At 36.2% G+C, this 15,258-nt stretch overlaps 1 protein-coding gene across 5 annotated transcripts in view; it reads left to right on the top strand.

Moving 5' to 3' along the window:
- Positions 1–15,258, top strand: part of CEP112 (centrosomal protein 112) — a 288,186-nt gene that overhangs the window by 227,635 nt on the left and 45,293 nt on the right. For all 5 annotated transcript variants that reach the window (XM_065563658.1, XM_065563656.1, XM_065563660.1 and 2 more), the window contains 2 exons: positions 5,355–5,417; positions 10,460–10,609. In XM_065563658.1, the coding sequence (XP_065419730.1) occupies positions 5,355–5,417; positions 10,460–10,609 (213 nt within the window). The remainder of the gene's footprint in view (positions 1–5,354; positions 5,418–10,459; positions 10,610–15,258) is intronic.

Genomic DNA, 15,258 nt, shown 5'->3' on the forward strand with positions numbered 1-15,258 from the left:
CTGGCATCAGTATGACTTCCATGGATTGAAGGCAGTATATGACCCTAATTATGCACACTACACCTGTATACCTTATCTTTTGATTGTTAACCGACCTTATTTTGCATACGTTTTGTAGATGTCTCCAAAGAATGGGAGATTTTGAATGCCATATGTTCTGCAGTAACCAGGCAAAACAGGATGAGTTAAGGACAAAATCATAAACTTGGAATTTCTTGCTATTATAGTAAGAGCCTTAACATTTCATAGAAACCCTGCCACATTTGGAAACTAAAAGACATATTTTGCCAGAACCAACTCTAATTGTCATTATCTTTCTTCTCCGCTTTTACTCATCAAGATATTTGTTTATAAATAGAAACTTTGACTTACATAAGTAACCTTCTGGTGCTGACTCATTCAGGAGAATTATAATCTAGTGTTTATAATGTCAGAACCAGATCTGGGCAAATAATGGATTTTTCAGTTTGCTGGCAATGCCAAAATATAGGCAAAAAGCTTCATTTTGGATCAAACCAAAAACCATTTTTTCTAACTGTTTTGGTGAATTGAAAAACAATATCAAGTCAGGTCAAAATGTTTCTTTTTGATCTGACATTTTTACGAAAGCAAAGGAGGGACCTCTTTTATAACCTTTTGCCCAGTGGTTATGGTTCTAGCCTGGAATGTGGTAGACACAGGTTCAGTCCCCCCTTTTACCTAATATGGAGAAGAGATTTGAACTTGGATCTCTTACATTGCATAAGAGTGTCCTAGCCACACAAGCTATGGGATATTTTGGTGTGAGTCTTTGTCAATCTCTCCTGTTGAAGCTGTGCCACATTTTATAAATAATTAAATTGTTATTGGAGCAGGGACTTGGGTCTCCTACATCTTAGATGAGTGCCATAACTGTCAGGCTATAGAGTTATTCTCACTCTTTTTATTCTCTCATTCTCATTCTCTCATTTATTTGCCCCCCCGCCCCCTCCAAAAAAAATCCACCTAGCTCTAATCAGAAGTGACCACAAGGTAAGTGGTTATAATGTCACTAAAACAGGACTGTAGTTCCATTGAGTGAGTTAGGCAGGAATAATGGAGTGATTAAAAGTTGTTTTCTCTTTACACACAAATATCTTGCTAATCATCAATGATGTTACTGAAAAGTAGATGAAAGTTTTTGGTAACGCACAGTATTTTTCAGACTTTTCTGGAGTGTGTTGCCATAATTGGTTGTTATGTTTAAGTTCCTTTATTTTTAACAGTACTATTGTATTTCATGAAAAGAAGAAAATAAAATTCAGTCTTCATTAACATAGTATCCAATATTTCAAACATCTTAAAATGTAGGCTGTGGGTCTAATACCATTAAATTGTTTGTATTCCATGTGCCATTGAAGTCAGTACAGTTTTACTTAGCATCTATAGTTTGGATATAAACAGTATGGATTATAGATGTATGAAACCTGTTACAAAACTGTAGTTGCTTTTTAAAGCTGAAAAACTGTAACAAGGCCATAAAATATTTTATTGTAATGCAAAAGACTCTACTCTGTAACATAAACTAAGTGCGTATAATATTTTCATAATGAAGTCATTTTTAACTAAAGTTTGTCTTAAAACATGTGAAACTAAACAAAAACTACCATGGCTTATTGAATTTAAGCCCTTTTGCTATGAAAATGCACATCATAGCTGATATTTCAGCCAGATGTGAATTACAGAAGTTACATAAAGCACATGAAAAACTAGGTTTTAGGACCATTAACTGTATTGACCCTGCTGTCCATTGCTATGAAGTTAGACCTTAATGAATACTGTCTGACCTTCCAAAGGATTGTTATCCAGTTTGATTTCTCTTCATCATTGTTTCTGAAATACATGTCACCTGAAAGTGAGGAAATATGCTAAAATTAATACAGAAGCAGCTTATGTTTCATATAGTACATGATAGAGTTGGCCTATTATGACAGTTGAACTCAGTTTTGAAACAGTCCATGAAAACTGATGCTTCTTTTCACCATTCCATTTTTAGTCTCCTCATTTGTCAAGATAAATTTAATTTAAATCCTAAACTATATTCTCTACATATGCACCTCTACCCCGATATAACGCGACCCGATATAACAAGAATTCAGATAGAATGCAGTAAAGCAGCACTCCGGGGCGGTGGGGCTGCGCACTCCGGCAGATCAAAGCAAGTTCGATATAACGCGGTTTCACCTATAACGCGGTAAGATTTTTTGGCTACCCAGGACAGCGTTATATCGAGGTAGAGGTGTAGTTATATGTAAGCACTTCATAGAAAAATGCTTACCCGGCACAAAGCCTAAGTAAAAGCGCTTTTGCACAGCCATGTTCCATGTGTTGGCAAGGGGCAGATTTGCCTTCCCAGGCTACAAGCAAGAGCCCATAGTCCAATATCTCAAATGAATATGGGTGCAGGTTCTGTGCAAAATGGGGATGTGTAATATGTTCTGGAGTAACATAAGATAATTGAAGTGGATCCCCAGTGTGTCACCATAAGTTTAAAAAAAAAAATCAGTTTGATTGACCAGTGTGATATAACTTGCAGAAATTGCATACTACGTAGCACCAGCTTTAAAGCCTGGGTTGCAGTGATGTCAGTCCTGTAAAATGGGACAGAACTACATATAAAAGTTGAAGCATATACTTTCAAGTGTCCAGTAGTTTTAGATGCCTCGATTTTTAGGTGCCCAACCTGAGAAACATAGAGCCTGATATTCAGGTGTGCTGAGCACTCGCTTTTCTATTGGTTTCAGTCAGAGCTGTGAATGCTGAGCACCTCAGAAAGTTTAGGCTTTAACGTGTATATAAAAATTTGGGGTTAATTGATTAATTTAAAGAAAAGCAGTAAATGAGCTATTGAGGGTTGGTTTGCACTTCTGATGCCATCTTATTAAAGCTGTTATGTCTTTAGTTTTACAAAATTAAATACAATAGTTAATTTTAAATCAGATTACTATAAACAGTATTATAGGGGTTGGAGTTCCGCTAGGAATAAAGCCTTGAAATTTAGCAAGTTTCTTTTTCAGATCTTTTTGGTCATTGTTTGTCAAACTGGCTACCCCAGCTCGGTTCGGTGTGGACTAACTTCTGATATGTTTGTGAAAGTTATGGGTGTGTGTGCCTGTGTTATTTATTAAGATTTCTTCTTTGGGTTCAAGAGGTTATAAAATTGACTATATGAGAGATGAAGTCCTTCAGTCTCAGGCTGATTAAGAGTGAACACAAGGGTAATGTGACACTCTTTGCACAGTCTTGCTAACAAGTCTCTCTCTCTCCCCACACACACACTATCTATATATATGTGTGTATGAAAAATCTTTCTGAGAGTATAAAGTAACTTAATCTTTCTAGTACAGTAAGTATTTTTTTAATTTGCCCTAAAGATAAACAGCCAGTTACAATAATTTTATGACCCACAGTGGTGTCAATAAGTGATCTGAAACCAGAAGACTATTAAGGAAAAAAGTGTTAAATGCAGAAAGAAGTGTAGATTGGAACAAACTGTGTGATGCTTCCACACAATAAATTCTTCATCAATTAACCCATCACTATGTTGTATATTGACTAGGACTGAGTGGACCCCATATTCAGTAGATTACCTAAATTAGATAAACAGGTTACTTTTAAATGAAATTCACCTGTTATTTCAGAATCTTTTACTTCACTTCAGGAACACAGTATTTAGAGACATTAATAGAATCTTAGGCACGGATTTAGAAGTAGCGCATCCACTCATGATATAGAACACGTGATTAGTCCTACAATTAAATGGTAACATTCTCATCTCCCTTGAACTTAAAAATTATACTCATTCACTAGAAAAGTGTTTCTGATGATGCTTTAGAGCAGTGGTATTTCATACCATATAATAGTTAAATATGGAAACATCTATGCATCTTACACCTTTGTACTAGTTAAATCTGAAGAAATTTGGGATTTAAAAATGAAATATTTTGGTGAAATAAATTTTCTTATGTGACTAATATATTTTACATTAAAAATAGCATTTAGAAAGGCATTGATTGTAAAAGTTTTCATGTTCTACTAGAATAGCTGTTTCACATTTTCTGTACTATTTTAATGTATATTCATTAAGACTCTGATCTTGCAGGCTTATGCATGTCTGCAACTTTAAGCATGTGTAGTCACATTGAAGTAAATCAGACTATTCGCTTGAGTGAAGATGCATGCATAAGCATACACAGGATTTGGAGCCTTAAATCCCAATTTTGCAACTGGCTCCACACAGGGCCCCTATGCCCATACAGAGCCCCATTGGCTTCAGCAGTGCTCCACACTGACATTGGGGTCTGCCTGCGCAGACCCAGCTGCTGCATCAGGACTTTGTGATGGATTCTGTCCTCTCCAGTGTTGTGAACAGAACCTTTTGCATAAGATCACTTTGAAAGGCTGCTCGCCCTAGACTTGCTTCAAAACTCAGCTTTCAGAGTACTCTTTTACTGAAAGATACATTTTTCTCAGACATTTAGCCTCAAATTTTAGAACCAAGAGTATGAGAACCATGAACAGAACATTTATGAGGAAACTTTTTGAGACAGGTCTATCAGATATAGTACAACAATGGCTTTTAAAACTCCAACCCATTTCAGAATTGTGTCCTTAGTTTGGATGAAAACTAATGGTGAATTTAAGAGCTGTGTTTTTTTTCACTAGATTACAGCTACACCTGCTTCTCAATTACCCGTGATATCAGAACAACAAAGTGGCCTTGTTTCCAATTTTGTTTTATTCCTTATCTTTGAGATATAAAAGATATGCCAGGAGGCAGAAAGAGCTATGTGTCAAAGAGGGCCCAAATGGTTCAGATGCATCTTGGGTTTGATTTTCAGTTTAATAGCAGCAGTCTTAAAAAAGAATGTAAGATTTGACAAAAGGAGCTTGCAGACATCAGCTGGCACATGAAAACATATAATACATGTCACACTGAACCCTCACAGCCTCCACTGGAACTTGTGGCTTTTTTCTTCCCTTTTTTCCTCTCACAGAGATGAAGTCATCCTGATAAACTTCTCTCGCTCTCTCTCTCTCCCTCCCCCTCCTTTTTTTTTTTTATCCGTAGAGGCCTTTATGTTTTTCTAATAATTGGCAGCAGAGGTACAATTTTTTCTCTCTTTTAAGTGATGAATAGTTGGCCCTAGATCAAAGACAAGCCCTTGTGGTTTTCTGGCTGCCACAAAAGGGCGTTGGAATTGGCACAGATCCCAGCTGCTTAGTGATAGGCATGTAGATGAGGTGCCAAGCGTAGGGGTCAGTGGCAAAGTGTCTGTACACATTCTTCATCTGAGCTAATCTGGTTTCCTTTTGTGTGTGTGTGTCTATTTCAGGCCAACAGCAGGTTGAAGCAGATTGAAAAGGAATACAGTCAGAAGTTGGCCAAATCTTCACAGGTAGGCAACATGAAAACAAAAACCTCAAATTAGTAAGCTTGATTTGGAAACTTAAAATGAAAAATGTATTTACCGTACTTCTATTCTGGAACTTTATTTTTCTTATGTCCAAAACTCCCTGCTACTCCCCCAAAATCAAATATCAATTGCCTTTCCCAAATGTTATTACAGTACTTTTTAAAAAAAACAACCAGAAAATTTAACTGACCAATTAAAGCCTTTTTTTTTAAGCTTGCTGTTTCTTAGCTATTGGGAGTCAGATCCTGCCGGGAGCATGAGCACCATTGACAATGAGTCTATGAGAACAGTCAATGAGAACTGAGGCAAAATTGGCCCTGTATGTAGGCCTGCATAACCGTGCAAAGGTTGCTTGTATAACCATAAAGTGTATAGGCTATTACAAGGCAGTTCTTGGCCACATATCTGATGACAGGATTTGAGCCCAACGATGCAGTTTTGATATTTACCGTTTGTAGGGCTTTAACCAATCCAATTATTTTGCTGAATGCTGACATAGCTTTTTAACAGCCCAAAACATTTAAAAAGAATTCTAGATTACATCATGACATAAAAGATAACTGCTTTTTCTTAATTGAGGGAGTTTTTGTTCATTAATGTAGAATGGTTTTTTGATGACCCTTGACGTGGGAACTGAAAATGTATATTCAATTTACCCTTACAGTTAAAGTCAATCCAAAAAAATGGAGGTCGTAAGTGATTCTTCACAATTGCTTTTGAGTACTTTAAACCTTCATTTTAACTTGCACATGGTATTGAAACTTACGTTACATCTACATTGCAGACTTCTGCTGGACCAGCTGTGTTGATCGGGGAAGTGAAGAGGTGTGATCCATGTCCGAGATAGCTAGTCCAGCAAAGCCCTCTAGTGTAGATGAAGTTACACTGTTAAAACTGCGCTTTTACTGGTATAGCTTCCTTCGCTTGGTGCAGGAGGAAGTAGTGGTAGAATAAACTTAGCACAGCTTTGTCTGTATAAGCTGAGCCAACACTAGGGGCACTTAGCCAGTGTAGTATATTGGTACAGCATACCAGTAACATGCTCCTAGTGCATGGTTTTAGACAATGGTAGAATATGTAGATGCAATTGAAGGTTAAAATTTTAATAGTGTAAAAACTGTCATGAGGATTTGCATGTAGCCATCATTCTTCTCTGAGAAGCAAGAGTCTCACAACCACAAATGTAGCCTTGAGTTTGGTTATAAAGGTTTATTCACAGCAAAAGTAATATTGGTCAGATATTCCCTTAATGCCAACAAACATAAGGAATGTTTCAAGCGCCCACATACTAGGCAGCAACATGGAAGTTACAAATCATCTCTTTTACTGTTAAGCCAGAAACACTTTGCAATTTATTAATAATCATGAATCTTAATTTCTACCTTCAAAAGTCTTTCATTTCAAAGGAACATCGCCACAACTGTGGACATAAATACTGTGGCGGGATATCATAGGACTCTCAAGTCTGCTGCACTAAAAACTTAGGGCACTATACATTTATTAGAAAACTTTGTAAATATGTTTTATATAGTTATTATGTCTAGGTAAATAATATGCATTTCTAAAATAATCTAAATGCATATTTTCTGTGCATGCGTTTACATGAAAGTGGGATGACTGACTAGAATGCCAACTTTAAAAACTTCTTTGAGAGACTTTTTATAAAATCCTCTTGCATTTGTTATGTCACCCTGAAGAGAAATAAAAAGAAAACAAACCTCAAAAATAGAAAGTTTGACATCAATATAAAGAAATTCAGGCCTGAGGTTGAAGTTCCCTTAAGGCCTGGTCTACACTGGGGGGAGAGGGGAGATATCGATCTAAAATACACAACTTCAGCTATGAGAATAGCGTAGCTGAAGTTGACGTATCTTAGATCGACTTAGAATCACTTACTTCGTGTCCTCGCGGCGCGGGATCGACGTCCGCCGCTCCCCCGTCGACTCCGCTTCCACCTCTCGCTGTGGTGGAGTTCCGGAGTCGACGGCAGAGTGATCGGGGATCGATTTATCGCGTCTACACTAGACATGATAAATCGATCCCCGATAGATCAATCACTACCCGCCAATCCAGCAGGTAGTGTAGACGTACCCTTAGCTACTAACTCTGTAATACCTTGCTATGTCTATGGCAGGTGGGGGATATCTAAACAGCTCTGAATATGTAAAAGGTATAAACATCAAGGAGGGAGAGAAATAGCTTAGGATGTTACAAAAAGACTATATGAGTAACAAGGAATAAAACTGTGAAACTAAGATAATGAAAATTTAAACTGAAGATCAGGACAAACTTCATAGTAATGAAATTTATTAGACTGTGGAATAGTCTCCCAAGAGAAGTGGTTTGAGACCCATTTAAGGAAACTGGACATTGCATTAACAAATATATTGTAAGGAATGTCCTTTATTACAGGGGGTTGGACTAGATGACCTAATCAATCTTTTACATTTCTACTTTTGGTGATTCTGTGACAACCATTGTAAGGGCTTTCTAAACAGTGGCTGGTTTTACAGACCATACATTGTATGCTACAGTTATTTGATACAATGGGTGAGGTTAAAGATGGGGTTTTATTCTGAATTTCTTTACTTTTGTGGGTTTGAATCAGACCCTTAGTGTTGTTTGAATATATTTTTTGTAGCTTAACATTAATAATAGGTCATTTGTAACTTTCATTTGGTTATGTTGCTGACATCAGCCTAATCTTACTCTCTCTGGCCTCTTGGAATATTCACTTTTAACACCCACACAAAGAAGATATTCCCGGAAATTCTCTTTGAAGTTTACAGAAAATAAACAATTAGATTTTTTTTCCTGAGAATTACTGCCCAAAGCAGTTCCTTGTCTGGCAACTTTTGTCAAGATTTTCTTAAAATATTTTTAAAATGTTTATGTATGTCCAAGTTCTTAACCCAGTAAACTTCTAATAGAGGAAGTCTGCCCAGTATGTCAGTGCTTTCCTCTCCTACTGCTGCATTTTAACCAACTTACTATTTTTGTTACCCTAAATAAAATGGACAAAATTCAGCAGACATATAGTGATATAACTACGCATTGGTTGTAAATGGCAAAGTAATGTAATTTATACTTATTTTGTATTTTCTGTCAAATGAGTGCAATTTACATTTGTTACCACCCTCTTCTACTTCCGTTTTAAATACCCAGTAAATGCCAGATTGGTGCTAATTTCCTGACCCAGACTACCATTTATATTGCTGCTGAATTCAGACTACAGACTTTTACTGGAGTTGCATTTGCTCAAATTAGCTCTACGTTTGTGCCCATTGATTTTACTCGTAGAAAACGGTATCTCAGTACTTAAATATAGAACTGAACATTTCTAAAGGACTGGATAGCAAGTTCTTATGTAGGTTCTTATATTGCTCCATACCATCTGGTCATTTACAATCTTTTTTACCTTTTCAAAGATAATTTCCTTGTTACTGCAGATGCCTAATTATACCCAAATAATGTAAAACTTAATTTTCCACACAAAGGAGAACATTTTTGATCATTTATCATTCTTGATATTGCCTTTCTCTTAATTTACATTTGTATTTTACAGACGTTACTGATATTAATACCCCATAATGTTCCCTGCTCATGTAGATGCAGGAATTAGAGATTCTCCAATATCCATGCCCTTTCGTTTTTATGGACAATTAGTTTGCCCCTTAAAAATTATGAAAGCATTAAGTCTAACCAGTTGTCAGTTAAATAAGAGTTCAAAGGGATACTGTTCATATGAAACTGGATATTGATAAAAGTTTAGATTATTAACAAGATAAGAAGTGTTAATTTTGCAATTTATGTCATTTGTATATTTTGGCATTTTTGTCCACTGTGACTGAAACTGGCAGGATCAGTTTCACTTTTTATTTATAGTCTATCTCACTTTCTGGTTTTCATCCATTAGCAAACGTAGGGAAATGAATTCACAATACATTTGTTAAAAAAAATAACTTCCCTTCTCCTCTCCCCATGATTCCTGTATTTTTATTTAAAAATATTTTATAACATTCTTTATAATCATATCAGATATACATCTGAAACCTCCCATTTTCCCCCTAAATAAATTAAATAGTGTGGCCTTAAAATAGTTATGTCTCTTTACAGTCTAGGGGCCCAGTCCTGCAAACATTGAAGCATGTGTGAGTAGTACAGTTATCATTGGACTCTTCGTATGTTTTCAGAATTGGATTCTATGGCCCTAGTAGAGCAACATAGCTTTAATCACATCAGTAGTTGCATTGATGTCAGTGAGTCTGCTCTCATGCTTAAAGTTAAGCATGTGCTTAAGTGCTTTGCTGGATCAGGACACTTGGGTCTAAGCGTAGCATTCTATAATATATGCCCCTGAAGTGTGGCTTAATATGGCTTTCTACAGTGATAAAAAGGATAAAACAACTAGATTTCAGATAGTCAACAATCATGGGTGTTTCATGTAAAAAGTCCATGAGCGTTGAACCAGACCTCAAATTTATTGTTAAATAAAATACATTCCTCCCAACGACACAGGAATGCCCTGTCAAGTTTAATATTTCAGTTAAGTATGTAAAGTACAACTTTTTCTTATCTACAGTATCAAACTATCATGTATCTTTCAAACAGACAAAGAGCTATTAGCATGTTTATTTCAGTGTTCTTTGATTGTTATAGTGCAGAAAATTCTGAAGCCTTGCTAAAAATCCCAAGAAGACATTTCAGTGAAGTGGAAAACTGGAAACATCTTATATGTTTGAGATCACAGATGTGCTTTGTTCTGATGAGTAAATATTATGGAATGTTATAGTGGAAAACTCTTCCAAATATTTTGTGTTCAGCAGTTTTATGCCATTCACAGTTTTATTATATTCCTTTTTTCTGTGTGGAATTTCATGCTTGCCAGTGTGTAATATGTTAATTTAAAATATTTAGTTTGCACAGTGGAGTTTGCCAACTCCATTCTTGTGTCAAGTATAAATACATGCAAAATACATACCGCTCACTGAACAAGGAGTTTCAGCATGCTGTTTTCTTTTTAGATCGTAGCTGAACTTAAGACAACCATTTCCTCTCTGACAGAGGAAAGCAGCCGGCAGCAGCTTGCTGCAGAAAGGCGGTTCCAGGATGTTGTACAAAAGTTTGAAGATGAGAAGCAGCAGATGATTAGAGATAATGACAGAGCAATCAAGGTAATCCGCGGAGTTCAGTCACTGATGCTACTAGCTGTTTTTGTGTAATTAAAATTTGAAATCATGGCAGTAGGCAAATGAATGTAGGTATCATTCTTGTTCATACAGCATTCAGTAATTGTATTCACTGGACTTGGACTTTGATGTATCCAGTGACTCAGTCTAACTTTCCTCTAGTAGATCATATGCCTGCATAAAAAGTAACTTTTTGGCAAGTCCAATCCATTTACATGAAGCAAATGTTTTAAACTACCCTGTTCTTTTTCTTGGAGGCCTAGTTTAAGATATTCTCATATAAACTCATTCATATATTTACGCATGTTTTCAGCATGATTCTGTATGCATTTCTAAATATTGGCCCAGATCCACAGCTGCCGTAAATCAGCACTGCACCAGGGACTTCAGGAGAGCTACACTAGTTTCCACCAGCTCAGAATCTGGCCCACACACTCACCTTCTGAATTAAGGCCTTGATTCAGCAAAATATCCATTGCCAAATTCAGCACATGCTTAAGTGGTCTGTTGAATAGGAATGGAATTAATCACATCTTTAAATATATATTCTTTTGTATCAAATTCTTTCATTAGATTTCTGCATAATATAAAAATTATAGTTAAATTCTCCCGTCTCTTTTTTCTTTTCTTTTTTAAGCTTTGCAAACCTGCCGTTTTTTATATTTTCTGACACAATAAGCAATGTTATCTCTGGTCATCTTGAGACATAGCCTGATTCCCAGTGACTTCAGAAATGATGCTTACATAAGCAGCAGTGCATTTTTCCTGGTTTTTGATGCTCAGATGGTGGGAAGTTTCTTGTTAAAACATTTCCCCCCTTAGAACAGAGTAGAGCTGATGAGTTTCTGAACCAAGCAACATTTAATCTGTGAGGGTCTGCACCTAAAATTCATAAATAAACATAGTTTAAAAGGAGAAACCTCTTCTTCCTGTGTTTGTAAGAAAAGCTTTTGTTTGTATTAAACAAAAAAGCTGTTTTGCTAGGGGAAGGGGCTTGGGCTATATGAGATAGCACTACAGAAGTTTACCTATCAGAACCAGGCTACAGCTGATCTTGTACTCCATAATTTAATTAATTTACATAATGAAATTCACATTTACATTACTATCTTATCTGCACAATGTTCCCTTTCACTTTGTTTTCATAAATTGTTTAATGACATTTTTCCTGTATATGTGTGTAAGGGGATGAAAGCTTTCTTTGCTATCATTCCCTAGTCTCTTCTGTATATAGACAATGATTGTAATCTCTTATGTAAGTCTGATTATTACAAGTAGCTCTCATTAGCTCAGTGACCCCCAAACTGAGCACAGTTAAGGCACGTGTTACAATTTTTTGGAATATCATTTAAAAATAAATTAAGAAAACTATGTATTAGTAGTAGTCTAGTCAAGAACCTCTCACCTTAAAAGTGACTTTTTGGATGTACAAGAAACCCCATGACTTCAAAAGGTGCTCTAAATCATCAGAAATGTGCATATATTAAACAGTTCTCATGTATTATGTGCCCTAGAATGGCGCATGTTGAAAAAAAGTCTCCCAAAATGCTTTTCAGTTTTCTTCTGAGGATCTGATACTTGTCAGCAAATTACACTGTTAAACTTATGGCAAGATCAAGTAATTTATTTCACCAATCTAGTAAAAATGGAAGGATGGGAAATAATTGAGTGGCTACTAAATACCAAACATTAATAATTAAATAATTGTATGACATCCTTCATAATGTAAATCCTTTACTGTGTGTGCATTTATCATATATTTCATCTTTAATCCTCATGAGCAAGAAATATAAAATGAAAAAAGTATGGATAATGTAACCAAAGGGGAGTCTGAAGTGAAATTGACACAGTGAAAGAGAAAACATTTCTCTTCATTAAAAGTGTTATATGTACCTTCCCCACAGTCTAAAAAACAAAAGGGTTTTATGCAGTGATTCTGCATTTCTCCCTAAATTCTAGATTGTCTACTATCCTACCAAGTTTCTACCAAAATATCCTTATTTTATAAATATATCCATTTAATCAGTCTTGTTTTCCTTATACCATCGACTTAGTAGTGCAATTCACCTTTAGGTCTGTCACAGGGTGCCACTGGCCCTTTAAGAGGGAGCAGGACCAGTGCACTCTGTGTCTGTCTGCTGACCCCAGTTAAGGTTAAAAGAGGGCACTTGGGCCTAGAGGGGAGGAGAGACCTCATCAGAGCCTGGGTGCTGCAAGAACTGGGAGCAGTGAGAAGAGGCAAAAGAGGGGAGGACGACCCTGGGAGCTGTAACCCAGAGTGGACTGAAGAACTGTTTTTTGTTTGTTTTGCCTATACTGGGAAATCAACTGCCAGAAAAGAGATTCTGGGTGTGGCAGAGAGTCCTTTGGGAGCTGAGGAGAAGGCCAGCTTGTTACAAGGTCATGTTCACATCCTGTGATTTGTGGGTAATCAAGTTCATTAAGCTAACATTTTCAGAATTCAGTGTCTAACATTAAGCACCTAAATAAAAATAGCCTGATAAAATATTGAATATCTGAGAAATGGGGGCTATGTATTTAGGTGACTAATTATTGATATATGGTGCCTAATTTTGGCCTAAACTTTGACATAAATAGCTTCATCAAACATTTATTGATGCTTTATTGTGCAAAGAACTTAAATTCCGTCTGCACATAAAACATTTTCTGTCTTTCATTATTTGTGTTTTGTTGTTGTGTTTTTATCTCCTCAACAATAACTTTGTGTATGTATCTTTACATGTATAAGGGAGGTATATACATTTTATATAGGTTTATGCACCTCGTATTTTTTCCCCTTAAGCTCTTTTGAAGATCCCAGCCTGTGTGGATGTGTGTTGTGTATATAGTATGAGGTATAAAAGGCTTCCATCCTACTAATTCTAGGTACTATATAAAAATAATATAAAAACAGACAAAATGGGAAAATCACCCAGTATATCAAACTTGCTTGCTTGAATCATATGTTAATACCAATCCAAAAAATGGATTGCCATTAATGAAACACAGATATTCTCATAGGACCACTCTTATTCCTAACCCACCCCTTGCTAAATCTCAAAAAAACGAAAAACCTAAGCATTATGCCCTTAAAGTCAGATAGTTTGGGCTCTGGCAGATTAAGGAAGAAATTGAATTCTAGAGTTACAAACACCTATAGAGAAAACCTTGCAACCAGATCTATGTAAATAACTGTTTGATTCATTGGCCATTACAAAAAATCGGGTGGGGGGGGGGGAATTGTGTTGGGTCGACCCAAAATGAAATTTTTTCAAAAATTTTGGCAGACCGAAAAGTTGAAAAATTTCATACAGGGTTGAACAAAACATTTTGTTGAACTCAAAACAAAACATTTGGATTTGGTTTTGAGCTGTTTTAATGTTTTAATTTTTCTAAAATAATACATTTCAAAGCAAAATGTCATTTTGAATCAGAAAATTTAATAATTTTGGAAATGTTTAAATGAAACTTTTTTGATTTTTCTCAGAATTTTTCTTTTACTTTTTGGTGTGGTTGAAACAATTAGGTGAATTCAACACACATTTTCAAAATATTTTATTCGACTCGAAACAGCATTTTTCAGCCAAAAAAGAATTTTGGCAGAAAAATTTTGCTCAGCTTTACTTGCAACCAGGCATCACCTTTTCAAACCAAGGAGGTTAGCTTAATTGCCTCCACTGATCAAAACTGCACCAGTGTCTCATGGGGAGAGAGGCACTCCCTCAAGTAACCAAGACCCCCAAACTGGTTCAGGTTTTGGAAGTCAGGACCAAAACTTTGAACTTAACCCACAACTTAATCACTGGCCAGTACAGACTAGAGAGTTACTGACCAAATGTGCTTATTATATAAAACATTGCCTAATAAGTAGGCAGCATTATTCTGCACTTTTGATTGATCCGACAGCTCTGTGTACAGCACACTCAATTAGTCTAAGCTGAAGGTGAGAAAGGCCTGGACTGTTCTGGAGCTCTCTACGTGAAAGAAATGAATGTACCATTCTTCCATAGCACATATGAAGCACAGTATTCTTGGTCACAGCTTCTAAATGATCATCCTGCACCGATCATACTAGAAAAAAAAATTCTTAAAAAAGCATTTTCAAGTGTTTAGACAATAGGATTCAAGTATTGGGGGCCAGCTGTGTTAGTCTGTATCCACAAAAACAACAAGGCTGGGATTTCAGAATGTGCCTAAGGGAGTGAAGCACCTAACTCCTACTGAATTTCAGTGGGATTTGGGCACCTAATTTTCTTAGGCTACTTCTGAAATTCCCCAGCCTTAATTCCTTAATTTTGTGAAATGCTCTGGGGTCCTTTTATGGAAAGTGCTTTAGAGCTGCAAAATTGTTTTTCAAGGATTTTAGGGCGGCAATTAATGATTAGGTGGAGTCTCCACATCACAAAATGGGCTCTAAACGTACGTTAACATTGGAGAGCACAAAGTGGGAAAAGTAGAATTGAATATTTTCTGTTTTCCTTATAAGGAGGAATTCCTATTTTATGTAGGTTTTTGTCACTGACTCAAGGTTTCTGTTGAGAACGCTATCCACCTGAATTAATATTCATAAGGTTGGGCAAAATCTCATTAGCATGTTGCGGTCTGGTGGCAAAATATTTTAGGGCAACACTCAA

Source organism: Chrysemys picta, chromosome 12 (genome assembly GCF_011386835.1).
Source record: "Chrysemys picta bellii isolate R12L10 chromosome 12, ASM1138683v2, whole genome shotgun sequence".
Taxonomy (NCBI): Eukaryota; Metazoa; Chordata; order Testudines; family Emydidae; genus Chrysemys; species Chrysemys picta.